The sequence below is a fragment of the Petaurus breviceps genome, unplaced genomic scaffold, assembly GCF_028583685.1.
Source record: "Petaurus breviceps papuanus isolate PSGF00001 unplaced genomic scaffold, PetGlider_PUasm1.0 38, whole genome shotgun sequence".
In the NCBI taxonomy this organism is placed as follows: Eukaryota; Metazoa; Chordata; class Mammalia; order Diprotodontia; family Petauridae; genus Petaurus; species Petaurus breviceps.
In genome coordinates this window covers 94993317-95011484 of record NW_027186304.1, presented here as the reverse complement: position 1 = coordinate 95011484, position 18168 = coordinate 94993317, and the positions used below count along the sequence as shown (strand labels likewise).

The following is an 18168-nucleotide window of genomic DNA, read 5'->3' as shown; positions in this document are numbered from 1 at the left end:
ATGGGTATTACAATATTTGTGGGGAAAATGTTTGTAAATTGTAAAAGAAATGTGAGTTGATATGTTGTTACAAAGAGCAACATAGTACATTGTAGAGTCAGTACTGGCCTGGGTGCTAAGAGTCCTGGGTTCCAGTCCTTGATATGACCCATACCAGATTTTACCCTAAAGAAGGCACTTAATGTTTATGCACCTCAGTTTTCTCATATGTGAAGGGGGGGGGGCGGATAAAGGAGAGAAGGGGGAAAATGGTTATAATAATAATAATAACTGACATTTGTATAGTGCTTTAAGCTTTGCAAAATACTTAATCTTATCTGAGTCTCATAAACAACCCTGCAAGGTAAGAATTTGTTTGTTTGTTTACTTATTTATATAATAATAGGGCAGCTAGATGGTGCACTCAGGAAAACCTGAGTTCAAATTCAGCCTCAGATACTTACTAGCTGTGTGATCCTAGGCAAGCTATTTAACCTTGTTTGCCTCAATTTCTTCATCTGTAAAATGAGCTGGAGAAGGAAATGGCAAACCACTTCAGTATCTTTGCCAAGAAAATTCCAAATGGGATCACAAAGATTTGGACATGACTAAAACAACTGAACAACAACATAATTATTATATATTAAATAAATGTTTTATATACACATATATTATTCTGTTCTATTCTTTATTATTATAAAGGTTTAATAATCATTTAAAGTATAGATTTTTAAAATATTTTAGATTATTCAAAATAATTTTAATTTACAAATTAATTTTAATTGTAAACTATTTATTATTATTTATCTGTCATTGTGAAGGTTATTATTCCCATCTAACAGATGAAGAAACTTCAATTTAAAAAGAAGTTGTGACCTGCTCAGTGTCACACAGCTAGTAAATGTCAGGGGAAAATTTAAAATTCAGGTCTTCCTGACCTCAAAATTTGTTCTCTGCCAACTACATAATTACTTCACCCACCTCACAGAGGGCTTTTGAGGGGGGAACCTTAAAAGAACCCTATAAACATGAATCATTGGTAAAAATGTTTTTGCTTTTCCTCCAGACGCATAGGTGACTCAGACTACAGTGATGGAGAAGAAGATTTTTACTACACAGAGATCAAACTCAATACAGACTCAGTAGCTGATGGGCTCAGCAATCTTTCCCCAGTTTCTCCCTCTCAATCCTTGGTGTCTCCTCCAACATTCCCCACCTTGGATTCCAGCCGTACTGAAATTCCATGTGCCAAAACGGAGCCGAAATTGATGACGCCTCTGAGCCAATCAGCTCCTACCACCCTCTACCTCGTACATACTGACCATGCTTACCAGGTGAGAATGCTTGCCCAAGACTTTGGCTCAACACAGTTACATTATGATCTGACATTTACAAAATGGTGGCATTTGGGGTCATATTATCTTTACATGCTACAGCTTAATAACTAATATTCTTTGAGTTCTTTTTCTTTAGACATATCTCTAGGAGTTTTCTCCAGGATCCTTAGAGAACAGCTCCTCACTAGATTTTTCCTTAACTTCTTGGTACTAAATTAAGGTGTCAGTGGAGAAGGAAGCAGGAATGACAGACAGTATCTTCCTGCCACTCAAATCTATGACTTCACATATAGTCTTCAAAATGGGCAGTAAGCACCCTAGGAAGGGCCCCTTTGGCTGGGTGGAATCTTGGGTATTTATGAGGTCAGAGGTAGAAGCTTGAGGGGGTGGTTCAGTCTCCTTTCAATTAACTCTTATTCAGCCCATTGTTTTGCCTTGCCTAATTATAGTGCTTTCTGGAAGAACAGTAGCTCAAAGTTGATCATTAAATCCTCTGGAACAATCAACTTCCTTTCCTATGTTTTTTTTGTTGTTGTTGTTTGGGGAGAAAGAATAATATAACTTGACACAAATTATCTGTGCTTGTTTAATGGAAATTTTAATATCTCTGCTTTTTTTTTTTTCATGGTTATAGTCTAGACAGAAAATCCTGAAATTTTTACCAGGTATTTCTTTTTGTTCTTTTTAGAAACCGACAATTGAACAATGTCTCCTTTTATCCCCTAGAGCTGTTAAATAGGCATGGAAAAAGAATTCTTTGCACCTACTCCCTTTTGCTCTGTTTACCCCCTCCCTTGCAGATAATTAGTTTAAGATATTAATATAGTTCTGACTTCATCTCTGAGGCTCTAAATTGGTAGTGACAGCTTTTCTCTGTGAAGAAGACTTTTCCTTTGTAACTTTCTCTGTTTTTACTCTTGACAGGCTACTCCCCCGGTGAACATTCCAGGATCCACAAAGTTCTCTCCGAATGGCAGCAGCTTCAGCATCTCTTGGCAGTCTCCACCAGTTACCTTCACAGGCATTCCAGTAAGTGGGAGGGTGTAACCACAAGAAATCTAATCAAGGACAAATTCTGAAGTTGGAGTACAAATGAATTGCAACTTAATTATTAAAAGGTCTTTAAATTGAAAAGGAAGGAAAAAGGAGAAAACTGCTGATTTCTGTCAAACTGTATATGACAGAAAGTACGACATAGAAAGATCAGTAAAGTCACAAAGTTTACAGTAGATAAAATCTTAACAAAAGAACCAGGAATCTCAGGGCTCAAATATATTAGGACCATAGGTTTAGAGCTGGAAGGATAATTATAGGCCATTTAATCCAGATCCCTCATTTGATACATGAGAAAACTTGCGCCCATGTTGCTTAAGGTACTTGCCCAGGGTCATACAGGTAGGAAATAAAAGAACTGGGATTTGAACCTTGGTCCTATGACTCAAAATTCAACTTTCTACTATGAGTAACTAGCAAGGTGAGTTAGAGATCCTACCAGAAGATGGCAGATTTTATCCCAGTGTTATCCCTGATATTTGGTGAGATGAAACAGTAGACCAGAGACTGGAATGTCTCTTTAAAACATTATACCATATTTGGAAGGATCAGGATAGGTAGAAGGGGGTAGGGAAGGAGCAGGTGAAATAAAGTAGTTCTGTACATTAAGGAGACATATTCATATGTGGAATTTGAGACAAAGGGAATAAAACCTGACATCAAGAAGTTGAGTGAAGATCAGTGGAAATAGAAGCAAGAATAGCAATGATTCATCTACTACAGACACTTGAATAGAAAGAGGAAATAGATGAGCAATTTAAGTCAACAGATTACAAACCACACACAGAAGCAGGACGTAGTAGTGATAGGGATTTCACTTATTTGGATATTGGCTCTAGTTTTAATAGGGCTTGCTCTCCACAAAAAGCACCCCAAACAGCTTCTTTTCTTGGCCCACCTTGAAAATTTCCTCATTCACCTTTCTGTCTTCGCCATCAAAAACAATGAGTCACATCACTTGATCCCTAACCTCATAGCCCCAAATGGACTTATAGGAGATTTAAAAATGACATTAAAGAAAACCAAGACAGAAAAAAAAAAAAAGTCAGATTAGACTTAGAGAAGAGAGCTATGCAGGTGGCAACACGATTGTGAGGGAATTTCTTGGCCCCTGAGGCATCAATTCACAAAGTAACTTAGACAGGAAGATACCAAAAGTGGGGAAATCTTAGACCTTATTAATACAGAGAGAGAGGATATCAGCAACTCCTCCACTTTATGCTTACTTTCTCACCTGTACCAAATGTTCCTGAGAATCATTAACATAAAGTGAGGGCATCCTCAGTAAGGTTATTATTATTATTAGAAAACTGGCTTTCGGGGCGGCCAGGTAGCACAGCAAGTAAGAGCACCGGCTCCAGTGTTGAGAAGACCTGGAGATCGAATCCCGGGCTCAGACACTTAGCACCCACCCAGAAACACCTGGCCGTGTAACCTTGAGCAAGTTACTTAACCCCAATTGCTTAGGGGTGGCCAGGTGGCTCAGCGAGTAAGAGTACCGGCACCAGTGTTGGGACGACCTGGAGATCGAATCCCAGGCTCAGACACTCAGCACCACACCCAGAAATAACTGGCTGTATAACCTTGAGCAAGTTACTTAACCCCGATTGCTTAAAAATTAAAAAAAAAAAATTAAAAAAAAAAAAAGAAAACTGGCTTTCACAAGTGGTATAAAATGGACCACATTTTTGCCAGCTCACAATTGATTGAAAGAAGTTGAGAGTGCAAATCTGACTGCGTGGGCAGCTAGGTGGCGCAGTGAAGAGAGCACCAGCCCTGGAGTCAGGAGGACCTGAGTTCAAATCCGGCCTCAGACACTTAACACAAAAACTAGTCATGTGACTTGGGGCAAGTTACTTAATCCCAATTGCCCTCCAAAAAGCAAAAATTAAAAAAAAAAAGATCTGACCATGTTTATTGCTTATTGATTATGAAAAATCATTTGATTCAGTAAAGTGAAATGCTTCCTTGAACAATTGGTCTCCTATCCATACATCAAAAACATTAGAAATCCTTGAAAGACAAGGCAACAAAAATAACTTTGTTTACTAGCTCTCTGATCATAAACATCAGGTAAGGTAAAGGAGGTCAGTGTATATTTACCCAAGGCGTTTGTCCCCACAAAAGGTTCTCTCTTCATTTGCCTTCCTCTTTTGCTATGTCTTCTAGCAAGGGTGTCCAGAACCTGGCCAGGGCTTCTTACATGACTTGGATAAGATGGAAATCAGTTCTGTTCCTCCCACTGAGCACCATGAGGCCTTATTCTCTGCTCTGACCCTGTATTAAGTAAACACCCAGAAATGTCTTCTGATCTGCTGATGTAAGCCAAATTGGCCCCTGGGCCTTGCCAGCTGGCCTGCTGCTGCACACTTAGGACTTCAGGGCTTTTCCATCTACCCTGAACTTCATATGTATATATGAATGTGAATGTAGGTTCTTTGAAAGCAAAGACTGTCCGAGTTTTTCTAGGTGCTTGGCACATACTTAATAAATTCAGTCCTAGAGGAAATCCAGTACAGTTGAAAAGAGATTCCTTGTGGTCAATGAACAAACATTTATTAGCATCCACTATGTTCCAGGCATTTTACTAAGCTCTGGAGATACAGAGTTAATCCCTGCTTACAAGGAGCTTACAGTTTAATGGGGGAGACAACATGTAACAACAGTCTATATGCAGACTGAGTTGGAAATAATCAACAAACAGAAGGCACTAGAATTAAAAGAGATTAGGAAAGGCATCTCGCAGAAGGTGGGATTTTATCTGGGACTTTAAGGAAATCAAGAGGCAGAAAGGAGGAAGGAGAGTATTCCATGCATAGAGGACAGCCAGTGAAAATACCTGGAGCAGAGAGATGGAGGGTTTTGTTTGATGATTAGCAAAGAGGGAAGTGTCACTGGATCACAAAGTATATGAGAGGTATAAGGTATAAGACTGGGAAAATATGGAGCGGCTATGGATGATGCGGACTTCCAAATACTCTTTGCAGATGACATTGTGCTGGTTGCATCAAGCCCTGGAACAATACATAGCTTCCTGAAAGAAATCAGGAAGAGTTTGACCTGACTGTCCACATAGGAAAAAAAGTGGATGAATAAATGTCCATTGCCCCAGTTATAAAATGGAATTGGATGGATCACTTATAGATCTTGAGCTTATCCATTAGTATGTGTTTCTAAGAAAGAAAGTACAAATGCACAACAATTTGAGACCTAAGTTTAAAAGGAAGAAGATAGTGTGATGGATTGCCTTCAGGAAACTATGAAGTTCCTCTAATGATACCTAATTTAACACAGAAACAAAGACCTATCTTTTTGATACCAGTATTTCTATTGATGGTGTTATATAACTATGGCATGGAACACAGCAGTCTCTAAATTGAAAATTAATGTCACACAAAGATGTAGTTTGCATAGTGAATGTGGTTAGGCTGAAACCACTAGAGAGGCCTAAAAGATAGATTTTTGAAATGATAGCTCCATAGGATATAACATTCTCAATGGACAAAAAAAAAAAAAAAACCTTGAAATCATTATTTTCTTCCTGTGTTCTGGGAAATCCATACTATTTGACAGGTTGAAAATAAATTAGTACATGGATGTTCAAATGTAAATATTATATAAAAAGCATATGATTTGACACACCAAATGATTGCTACCTTGATAATTACCACTAAGCTCCTTGATTTGCAACCATTTCATTTTAAAATATATTGGGCCTTTTCATAGCTTATCATATATTGTATAGACCTGCACACTGTTGATACCCATGGTTGTATTTAATTTCCGATAAGGCTTAGTAAGTGGCTTATGATAATAGATATTAACTTGCTTTTTCCTCCTCACTCCCTTCTCTGAGATCCTTTCAAAAGCTTCTTACTGTCAACCTTTGGCAACTCCCAGAGGTTTTCTTCGAGGGCTATGGTATCCTGCAGAGCTGATAAAAATGAAAGTGGCTGAATCAATTATACTGCTCTCCATCAATGAATATTTATTAAATTCCATCGAGGAATAGCTCACAACGAAAGGCATCCTGTGGCAGCATTTTCAGCAGCCCTGTCTCAGCTGCTCTCACCAAGTGTAAAATACTGCTGGAATTCGATTTCCAAACAACACAATAGATCTAAAGTCATCGTGGATGTTTCCTGTTTTGTTGAATAGTAGTGACTGCCAGTAGCACTGAGGATCCAAGAATGCAATTAGCAGCACCACTGAATATAGAAGGGAGAGGGGAGCAGATTAGGCATGTAGGTATTAGTTGACTGCAAGCAAGAACATTGATCCCCTGTCACATTGACAGATTGTTCCCTGCAGAGGTGAACATTCAATCCATTTTGGCTTTTCAGGTAGTCATGCAAAGGTCTCTGTGCCTTAAACTGTCATTTTTATAAACAACTCCATCAATAAATACTTGGTATAGCAGAGACAGGAACAGAATTATAGAGATACGTATAGACTGTCTTCAGTGTTTGGGGGAACTAAACAGTGTTGGAGGTTTTGACTTGGGTAGCATTTTCAGTAGACTAAGCCATACTGCTAGCCTAGAGTTAAAGCAGTTTCGTAGTGGAAATGTCGTAGCATAGGTATGGATTTCTGTCCCATCATGATCTTATTCTGGTGCCTTTGTGACTAGACAGGGTGCAAAGAAAATGTTAAGTTTCAGTGTTTGGCAGATCAAATTGTGACTGACATTCCTCAAGCTGAAGGATAAACTAGTTGTTCTGATAGAGACATAACCTTATCTTACAGTGTGTTTTTGTTGTTATTTTTTTAAACCTGCCTTACACTTGGTGTTCTGTTAGGAAACAGTAGGATGCCTGCAGGATAGCTTTTGTTATATTTGGGGGTTTTTTTGTTTTTGTTTTTTGCTTTTTGGAGGGGGGAAGGTATTTTGTTATATTTTGGCTATTCAGTAAAGAATTTAATAATTTTCATGGACAGAAAGAAGACTGCGTTCCTACCTTTATCCCAATATTTGCACTTTCAGTGGCTAGTCACATATTTCACCATTTGACTGACTGTTAAAAGGAAACATTTAATAAGTATTAAGATGGGGAAGGGGGGAGGGGGAGGAACAAAGAAAGAAGAAGAGGGACAGGGCTCCTTGGTGCAAACTCTGACAGAATTGCCAATTTGTTCTTCAGCCACAGGATATGGAGACAGTTTTTGCCTAGTTTGACCAAGCCAGTAATGTGGATCATCTCAGCAGTCACTCTGGCCAAGTCTTCATCAATACAGGCTTTTCTTTCTTTAATAAAAAATTGGATATTTTTAAAGGCTTTTGTTTTGCTCTAAAGAGGAAGAAGTCTGGGTACTATAACGATTTGTACACTGCCAAGTACTATCACCACTCAGTTGCTTACCATAGGCTCCTTACAGACTCTTTCCATTGTATTGTTGGCTAGCAAAAAAGCCCCATTGCAATGTGGCAAATGAGTGACTCTTTAAAAGTCTGCTTTCTTCTGTTGTGTGTCAGCAGTATTAAAAAAATTTTCTGGGTAGAACCCCTCTGACAGTTGGAGTGCCTAGAATAATGCTAGCCAGACTGAAACTAAGAACATATAATTTCCCTATGCAAGTCAATTCTAATTCTTCTAAATAAGTGTAATCGAGTTTTCAAAAGGTAGCTAGGAAAATTATGAATTATAATGAGCTGGCATTAACAATGTCTGTGACTGTCTAAGCTAAAAAGCGTAGCAGTCTCCATTTTATGAGGTGTTCTTTGTACTTAAAAAGTAAGCGCTCAGAATTATTACCCCAATACTTAAACATTTTTTCTCCCATGTTTTTGAAGAGCTAGTATTAAATGGATAAATATTTCCCCCATGTTCATTAGATGAGAATAATCTCTATCTATGAAATCCAGGGGTTTGAAGAGCAAAGGAGAAGGGACAATTCCAAAATATTTGGTCCTAATGAGTTCCCTGGATAAGCTTTCTTCCCAGACATACTAAAGCAGATAAAGTTGATTTGCATACTTATAAATATAAAAAAGACATTTCCATCTTCTATGTTCTGGAAGAGGAAAAAAGGTACTTATTAATTATATCTTTCAGGAAAAAGTTTTCCCTAACCACCCTTTTTTTTCCTTTTAATTATTTCTATTCCTTACTCTGCTTCCTTATGACTAGATCAAGAGTGTATAATCCAATAGATCTGGCATCATTTGGTGAAAGAGCATAAGAACAAAGTAAAACAGAAGGAGGCTCAGAATGACACTCCAAAAATGAGACAGCATTTTTCATTCCTGTTGTTCACATATGAGTTCTTAAAGGAAGTTTCCAAACAATGTGTGATGAAGATGCAAGCAGGGCTTTGTAACACATCTATGGTTGGATAAGAAATTCTCCCACCTTATTAATGGCACCACTGATCTATTAATCGACTGCCAGGTGAAGCAAAGAGTATTTTTCTCCATCTTGGATCTATGTTGAATTCATAACACTCAGGGTTACAACAAGCAAAGATCCCAAATAACCAAGAATATAATTAAACCTGATTTCCTTATATTAATATAGAAAGTCAATGAAGTGCACCCTTGTATTTAATGCCATCAACAGTAGTTAATGTATGTATCTGTCTTAGCTTTCCATCAGACTAAAGGCTCTATAGTTAAAGTTTGTATTTTCTCCAGGGAATTCCTATGCAATAGGCAACTAATAATGAACATATTATACTATATTCTTGTATCTTGTGGCCTCGGATATTCTTTAATCTTGATGAAAAAAATCAGAGGCAATTTAATGTAATGGAAAAAGCACTAATCTGGATGTCAGAAGGCCTGACTTTGAGTGCTGATTCTCTCACTTACTAGCCATGTCACTTGTGGATTTTGAACCTGTTTCCTTGTCTGTAAAATAAGGATTAAAATTACTCATACTATCTAATTTCATGGGGTTGTCAGGGGAAAAAAACTGTCACTAAATTAATGTTTATAGATTATTTTATAACTTCTAATTATTAAAAAATAACTTATTTAATATTATATTTGGTATCATGATTGCTTATGAACAAGAATTATTCTATTAGATTTTAATTTTATCAAAATAATATAGTATTTAATATAAAAATATTAAAATGTTCTTGTTTTTGAAATGTCAGTACTTATGGCATGAGTGTCTTTCTACATAGGTTTTCTTTCTAGGCACAGAATGAATTCCTTCCTAACCTCTTAGAATCTCTAGCTTCCTTCTGGATTCAGCTCATGGTTCCAGCAGCTTTTCCTAACTTCTCTAAATTGTTAATACTTTCTCCTTCCTGCAATGCTCATGCATCACATGATCTGTTTACATACTATTTCCCTCAGGTGAATGAGTGCTTCTGGAGATCAGAGATTGTTGATTGTTTTGTTAATATTAATATCAACTCCATACCCTGAAGATCATATGCTTCTGATGTTACTGGAAAATGTGTTGAAATTATAGAATATGAAAAAAAAACACTTTTGTATTGTGTTTTGGGCACAAAATTGCCAGAGATAAATTTATTAATTAATTTAATTATAAGCCACTTTGCTAAAGAGAGAAATTCAAAAGGAGCAAGGTTTCCCCCCCAAGACTCTGTAAGTCTTTATGGCATAAGCCATTTCCACTCACAATTTTGCTCTCAAGTATTCCCAAACAAAAGACAAAATTCCAAGAGAATCCCTCTCTAGCAACTCCCTCTATGGATTCTACTTTCCAACTGGTCAAAAGCATTATAAATGCAAGAAACAAGGTGCTTCTGCTAATTGAATTAGTCAAACACTTTTTTTCTTCTCTTTTTTACCCTTAATAACTTTTGGGGGAAGGATCCCTTCCTGAGTTAATTGGGAGCCTTTCTCTTTAGAACCTGGTTAGGTCTTTGATAATGATTTTTAAAAGTTTTAATGTAGACATGATTTCAGAATTGATAGTTAAAGATTAGCTCTCATTAAGATTAGACTAAATAAGTTATTTACATTACTTTGTAACATGACATGGCCTAAAGAATTAGGCAGTTAGAAGTGGAGAGAGAGGGGTGGCTAGGTGGCACAGGAAATAAAGTACGGCCCTGGAGTCAGGAGGACCTGAGTTCAAATGTGATTTCAGACACTTATCACTTACTAGCCGTGTGACCTTGGGCAAGTCACTTAACCCCAATTGCCCTGTTTTCCCACCTCCAAAAAGAAAAAAAAAGTTGAGAGGGAAGGTGGACTTAATAAGTTTCCACAAGAAGTCAGTCAGCTAGCTTCTGTTAAGCACCTACTATTTGGTAGGTACTGTTCTAAGCCCTGGGGAGACAAAGAATTTTTTTTTTATTATTTTTTAAAAAACAGTCCCTGCTCTCAAGAAGCTTATAGTCTAATGAAGGAAGCAACATCCACAAAATATATACAAATGAGATCTATACAGGATGAATTAGGCTCTTCTTAGAGCAAAGGTTACTAAGATTAAGGAAAAGTATTTTTGCAGAAGATGGGACTTCAGCTGAGACTTCAAGGAAGCCAGCAAAGCCAGGAGGTGGAGGTGAAGAGGGAGAGAGTTCCAGGCTTGGGGGAACAGCCAGTAAAAAGCTCAAAATTAGAAGATGTACTTTACTGTCCAAGGAACAAGGAAGCCAGTCAGTTTCCCTGGATCACAGAGTATACAGAAGAGAGTAAGGTACAATCTAAAAAAGAATTGTTACATGAATAAAATACTTTCTGGGAAGTGTTAGTATTCTCTCTTAAGAGAGAACAGGTGCTCATTGATGATTTGATTTCTAAAGAGTTATAGAGGGGGCAGCTAAGTGGCACATGAGTAGAGGCCCCTGGAAGTCAGAAGGACCTGAGTTCAGATCCGGCCTCAGACACTTCACACACACACACACACACACACACACACACACACACACACACACACAAAACTAGCTGTGTGACCTTGGGCAAGTTATTTAACCCCAACTGCCCTCCAAAAAGAAAAAAAAAAGAGTTATAGAAGACATGTACTTTTTACATAGTAGACATTTTCCTTGCTAAATATTTCTTCTGTTCTTTAAGTTGCTGCATAGTTTTCCCTCTGTAAGAGATCAGGTTGTGGGGGAACTAGAAATTTATTTAGTTTGAGGTTTGTTGTTTTTGTTTTTGCTTTGAGAAGAGACTTGTAGTTCCCTGGGTAGATAATCCCAGATGCATTTATGATGATACATAGATAAAAAAAATCATACAAGATGAGAAGGCAAGGAGAGGTATCTGCAATTGATGAAATTGTGAAGTTAGTCAAACCAAAGAGAATAGGCATTGATTGAGGAAGGGAAAATCTGAAATAGTTTAGTAATCCAAGTAGATTGAACAGAGAGCCCTCTTACTATAGCATTTGAATAAGGTTCAAAGGATTTCAAGTTTCAAACTTTTTTCAAGAGTTTACTTTTAGTTGAACTGCCTCTATAGAGAGTCAGTTGATTAGAGGTAATCAATCAAGTGAAGTAACAAAAAGGCTAGAATTCTGAAGATATCTAGTCCTACCCAATTAGTTGAATTTAGACAAGTCTCTATGCCTCAGTTGCTATTTATATGCTATGCCTCAGTTTGCTATTATAATAAAATTATAATAATGATACTTGCCCTACCCTGGTGGAAATTTGGAAAGATGATAAAAATAGATGTTAAAAACTAATTTTTAAAACTACTTTTCAAATATAGATTATTTCTAAGGATAGCTTCTAAAATGCACAAAATATTTGACACTAAAATTGCTAACTATACCAAAACAAGAAAAAGAAAATGAAGGAATTGGAATAGGCAATGAGGAAACAAAACTATTCACTCTTTCCAGATAATAAGATGGTATATTTAGAGAACCCTCGAGAATCAACTGAAAAACTAATTGAAACAAGTTAACAACTTTAGCAGAGTTGCGGGATATAAAATAAGCCCACATGGATCATCAGCATTTCTACATACTACCAGCAAAACTTAGCAAGGAGAGATAGAAAGAGAAATTCCATTTAAAATAACTACAGACAGTGTAAAATACTTGGAAGTCTACCTGCCAAGACAAACCCAGAGATTATAGGAACACAATTAAGATACATTTTTCACACAAATAAAGACAGATCTAAACAGCTGGAGAAATATTGAGTAGGCTGAGCCAATATAATAAAAATGACAATTCTATCTAAGTTAATTTACTTATTCAGTATCATACCAATCCAACTTCAAAAGATTTATTTTTATAGAGCTAGAAAAAAACCCAGTAACAAAATAAAATGTGAAAGAAGGTAATTTAATAGTTCCATATTTCAAACTATGTTACAAAGCAGTAATTATCAAAACAATTCAATATTGGCTGATAAAGAGTGAATGGAATAGATGAGTCATATGATCCACAGTAGAAAATGACCATAGTGAACTAGTGTTTGATAAACCCAAAGATCTAAGCTTTGGGGATAAGAACTCAATATTTAACAAAAATTGCCAGGAAACCTGGAAAGCAGTTTAGCAGAAACTAAGCACAGACCAACATCTTACATTGTATACCAAGATAAAGTCAAAGTAGATAATTGATTTAGACATAAAGGGTGATGTAATAAGTAAAGTAGGAGAACGTGGAAAAATGTAACTGTCGGATCTATTAATAAGAAAAGAGTTTATGACCAGACAAGAGATGTAGAGGATTACAAGAAGTCAAACAGATCATTTAAATTACATGAGATTAAAAAGCTTTTGTACAAACAAAACTAATATAACCAAAATCAGAAAGAAAAGAAACTGGGAGGAGGGGTGATTTACAGCAAGTTTCTCTGATAAAGGTTTCATTTCTCAAATGTATAAAGAACTAAGCCAAATTTACAAAAATAAGAGCCATTTCCTAATTGATAAATAGTCAAAAGATATGATAAGGCAATTTTCAGAAAAAAAAGAAATCAAAGCTATTAATAGTCACATAAAAATGCTCTCAATAACTACTGATTAGAGAAAATGCAAATTAAAACAACTCTGAAGTACCACTTCACACCTATCAAAATGGCTAATATGACAGAAAATGACAAATGCAGGAGGTGATGTGAAAAAATTGGACAGTAATTGATTGGGACACTAATAGTGTTGGTGGAGGTGTGAACTAGTCCAACCATTCTGGAGAACAATTTAGAATTACTCCCAAAGAGCCATAAAACTGTCCATGCCCTTTGACCTAGCAATACCACTACTAGGTCTGTATCCCAAAGAGATGAAACAAAAGAAGACAGGACCTATTTGAAAAAAAAAATATTTATAGTATCTCTTATTGTGGTGGCAAAGAATTAGAAATTAGGGTGATATCCATCAGTTGGGAAATGGTTGTATAAGTTGTGGTATATGATTGTTATGGAATACTGTTGTACTATAAGAAATGACAAGCCAGATCCTTTCGGGAAAACATGGGAAGATTTATATGGACTGATGCAAGGTAAAGTGAGTGGAAGCAGGAGAACACTGTACACAGTAACAGCAACATTGTAAGAGTGGTCTTCTGTGAAAGATTTGGCTACTCTGATCAAGACAGTAATCTAAGACAGTTCCAAAGGACCCATGATGAAAGATGCTATTCATCTCCAGGGGAATACTAAGGAACTCTGAATATAGAGTGAAGCATACTTTTTTTTTTTACTTTATTTTCATTGTTTGGTTTTATTTGTGCTTTCTTTTGCAACATGACTAATAATGGAAAAATAATAATAATGGTTTGTAAGGACTTTCAGGTGTTTGCTGTGTGATTTTAGCTTGGCCCTTAACCAGTATGATCTCCACTGCAAGTGTTAGGGTGGATGAGCACTGAAGACCTTGCAAGAATTCTGAGTTCTCACCTCTAAGAATGAAGGACCACACCCTTCTTATTGCCCCTCCCCCAGGCTTGTTCATGCCTCTGTAGAGGTGTGAATCCTCCTTGAGAAGATGGTATAAAAGTAAGTTTTGGAGCTGATTCCACTCATTATTCCTGTAGAATACTCCAGAATAGAAGGGCTGCCTATCTCCTCTGTCTCTACACATAGAGTTGCAAGATCCCAAATGGAAGGAGAAGACAGGACCCTGCATTCCACAGACAGCTATACCTCCTCCACAGAGGATTTGTCTGTGGATTCCAACAGCTCTGAGAAGGAGATTCAAAATGAGGAGGAAAAGGATCATGGAGATCCTTGGGGACTCAGCCTGAAGGACACTGGCACACCAACAGTCATAGAGCTCTGGCCACAATTCAAGCATGGAAAGACTCTTTGTTTCTCCCGACTCTTTGAGACCCAGAAGATGCCATCCATGTGGCAGGAAGTAGGAAGGAGACTGAGAAGGAGGAAAAAGCAGAAGGCACAGTGTCCCCCAGACCCTACCTTGGGGGGCCCTCAGATAGTAAGACCACCAGACCCAGAGGAATGCCTAACAGATGATGAGATAAAAATGATGGCTCCAGTAGTCCCCCAGCCTGGCTCTCAAGTGACTGACTATTCCCACGACCCTCAGTCAGAGGAGGTGGCCCCATGGCGGTATGGCCCTGCCAAGCTTTGGTATGATATGCTGGAGGTTCCTCCCCATGGGAGAGGTTTTGATTATGGATTTAGACTCCGAGAAAAGTCACCAGAAGAGGAGGAGACAACCCAAACAGACCACCCCTTGCTGAAGGATGAAAACTTTCTGATGGTCACTCAGAAGTCCTGGGAAGACGACATTATTTGGGATAACAGGGATATTCAAAGGTCCTTCCCTGATGCCCAAAAAGTTTCTCAAGCAGGATGGATTCCCTCTGGGGAGACTAAATTTCTCAAAACAGGTGCCTGTGACCCTTCTCAGCCTGGCGGGTCCATTTTCATCCCTGAGAGTGAAGACCTCATCTATAGCCAATGGGAGGACAACATTATTTGGGATGCCCAAGCCATGCATAAGCCACTGTATCCTACAGTCATGACCCTTGACCCAGATGATGAGAACCTCCTGCTGTTTGATGTCAAGGAGCCTCAAGAAGTAGAGTGCCCAGCCCAGAAGCAGCTTTCTGAGAAGGGCCAGATGATGCTAAGATGTGACAGCTTGGGAGAGGATGGGGCTGAGCAGATTCCAGCCCAGCTGAAAGCCAAGGACCCCTGGAACCTGTCCAATGATGAATTTTACTTCCCTCAGCAGCATGGCCTTCAGGTTTCCATCAGGGATCTTATAATCCAGCATTCGCTTCCAGCACTGAAGCTGCACTCCAGCCTCTTTCCTACCCACATGAGAGCCGAACAACTCTGTCTGTTTCATCGACCACCAGTCAGGTGGCTGGGCAAAGGGCCCCACCCTGTCCACGACTTGACCTTCCACATCCAAAAGAAAGCCCAGGAACGCAAGCAGGAGCTGCAGGCATCAGGGGGCGGTCACATGTTTTTTATGAAGACAATTCAGGACTTGAGTGGGCAGGATGGAGATCTCATTCTGGTTGAATGGAGTGAGGAGCACCCACCATTCTTGAACCAGGTTGGAATGGCTTCCCAGATCCAGAACTATTACAAAAGGAAAAATGGGAAAGACGCTGGACCTCCTGTCTGCAAATATGGAAACCCTGTGTTCTGTTCATCTTCACCCTTCCTGGGGCAACTCCATGCTGGACAATTCTTACAGGCTTTGGAAAACAAACTTTTTCGGGCTCCCATCTACCCACATCAGATGGCAGACACAGATTTCCTGGTTGTGGTAACCAAAGCAGGCTACTTTCTGAGGGAAGTGAAAGATATATTTACTGTTGGGCAGCAGTGCCCATTGAATGAAGTTCCTGCCCCCAACTCAAAAATGGCAAAGGATTACATCCGCGAATTCCTCCAGGTATTTATATATAGGCAGTTTTGGAAGAGCCCTCACAGGCCTCGGAGGATTCGCATGGAGGATGTCCACAGGGCCTTCCCCAAACTTTCTACGACCAGCATTCGAAGGAGACTCACTAAGTGCTCAGATTTCCATCGGTCAGGGGTCTATTTTAATTGGTGGGTGCTGAAGGCTGGATTCCGCCTACCGAGTGAAGAAGAGCTGAGAGCCATGGTGACCCCAGAGAAATGTTGTGCTTTGTATAGCATGCAGGCTGCCCAGCAACGCCTCAAGGATGCTGGTTATGGGGAGATACTGCTCCTGAACACAGAGACCAGTGAAGAAAGCATGTGTCTCGATGATGAGGTCCAGGCTGCTCCATGGAACACAACTCGGGCTTTCCTAGCAGCCACCAAGGGGCAGTGTCTGCTGGAGGTGGCAGGAGCAGCTGATCCCACAGGCTGTGGGGAGGGAATCTCCTATGTCAAAGTTGCTTGTAAACCCAAGGAAGACAACAAAACCAGCTTAGGGGCAGGGAGAGTGATAGGTACTGATGCAGACCTTCGACGTCTCACTCTGAAGGGAGCCAGGAAGTTGCTGAAGGTATTTGGGGTGTCAGAAGAGGAGATCCAGAAGCTGTCCCGTTGGGAGGTTGTTGCAGCTATACGAACCCTGTCTACTAAGGAACTACACTCAGGGACCAAGACCAGAGCCCTCACCAGATTTGCACGAGCCTCCCATTCCTCAGGAGCACAGCAGCAGAGACACTACCAGAAAGAGGTCCAAAGAGTTTTTGACCTCCAGAATAAGTTCCTGGCTTCTACTGAGGTGCTGACCACAGACACAGACAGTTCAGATGAAGAAAATGATTGTGTGATGGAGCGGATGTGTCAGGAAATTGAGGGCCTCCTAGATGGTAAGACCAGCCCTCAGAGGCTACAGAGAGAGAAGGAAAAGCGGGAGAGCCTGGAGTTGCAACAGCTGATGCTTGGACATGGGGGTGCTCACCTCCAAGACAAAGGCAAGAAAGAGAAGCAGGATGGGGGTGCAGCCACCTCAGCTCCCATATCTCTGGTGATCCACCGGACTTATATTGATGAGTCTGGCAAGGAGTACATGCGGAGTGAGACAGTCCGGGACCCAGCGGTGATCAACACCTACATCCTCGTCAGGACGACCAAAGATGAGGACTCCATCCGCAAGATCGTTCTGGCAGACGAGCAGAGGCAGTTGGAATTGCGGAAAGAGAAGAAAAGACTCCAAGACAGACTTCGCTGGATCCGCATAGCAAAGGAGAGGAGAGAACTGAAGGAGCGCCATTCCACAGAGAAGCTGCCCAAAACAGAGGCCCCTACATTGAATCTAATATGTGGTAACTGTGGATCCCGTGGTCACATTAAAACAAACAAGATGTGTCCAAATTACTACCCTCCCAAGGACCTGACCTCCACACTCAAGGTCTTGACACAGGAAGAGAAGGAAAAGGAACTGGCTAAACAAATACCTCAGGAGTCCCTTATCAAACCCCAAGGAACCAAAATTTTCATGAAGGGAAAGCTATTTGAAACTGTGAATGAGGTCCAAAGGGAAACTTTGAAAGTGAGAGTTGAGAAACGGCCCCTGCCTGAGAAGAGCCACTCTGGCCCTTCCCTGAAGAGAAAATGTGTGCCCCTCCCTCAGAAGAGACAGTCTGGCCCTCCCCAGGAGAAAAGATCTCTGCCTGTTGCCCAGAAGAGCCAGTCTGGCCCTCCCCAGAAGAGACGATGTGTGGCCATGCCCCAGAAGAGCCAACCTGGCCATCCTCACGAAAGAAAATCCATGCCCATGTCCCAGAAGAGCCATCCTGGCCATCCTCAGGAAAAAAAATCTATGCCCATGTCCCAGAAGAGTCAGTCTGGCCTTGCCCAGGAGAAAAGATCTACACTCATGTCCCAGAAGAGCCAGTCTGGCCATCCTCAGGAAAGAAAATCCATGCCCATGTCCCAGAAGAGCCAGCCTGGCCATCCTCAGGAAAGAAAATCCAAGCCCATGTCCCAGAAGAGCCAGCCTGGCCCTTCCCAG

At 39.8% G+C, this 18168-nt stretch overlaps 1 protein-coding gene across 2 annotated transcripts in view; it reads left to right on the top strand.

The window, feature by feature from the left end:
* The window catches only part of ZNF704 (zinc finger protein 704), a 367044-nt gene that overhangs the window by 321132 nt on the left and 27744 nt on the right, over positions 1-18168 (top strand). For both annotated transcript variants that reach the window (XM_069100169.1, XM_069100170.1), the window contains exons 6-7: positions 1046-1313; positions 2241-2345. In XM_069100169.1, coding sequence (XP_068956270.1) covers positions 1046-1313; positions 2241-2345 — 373 coding nt within the window. The remainder of the gene's footprint in view (positions 1-1045; positions 1314-2240; positions 2346-18168) is intronic.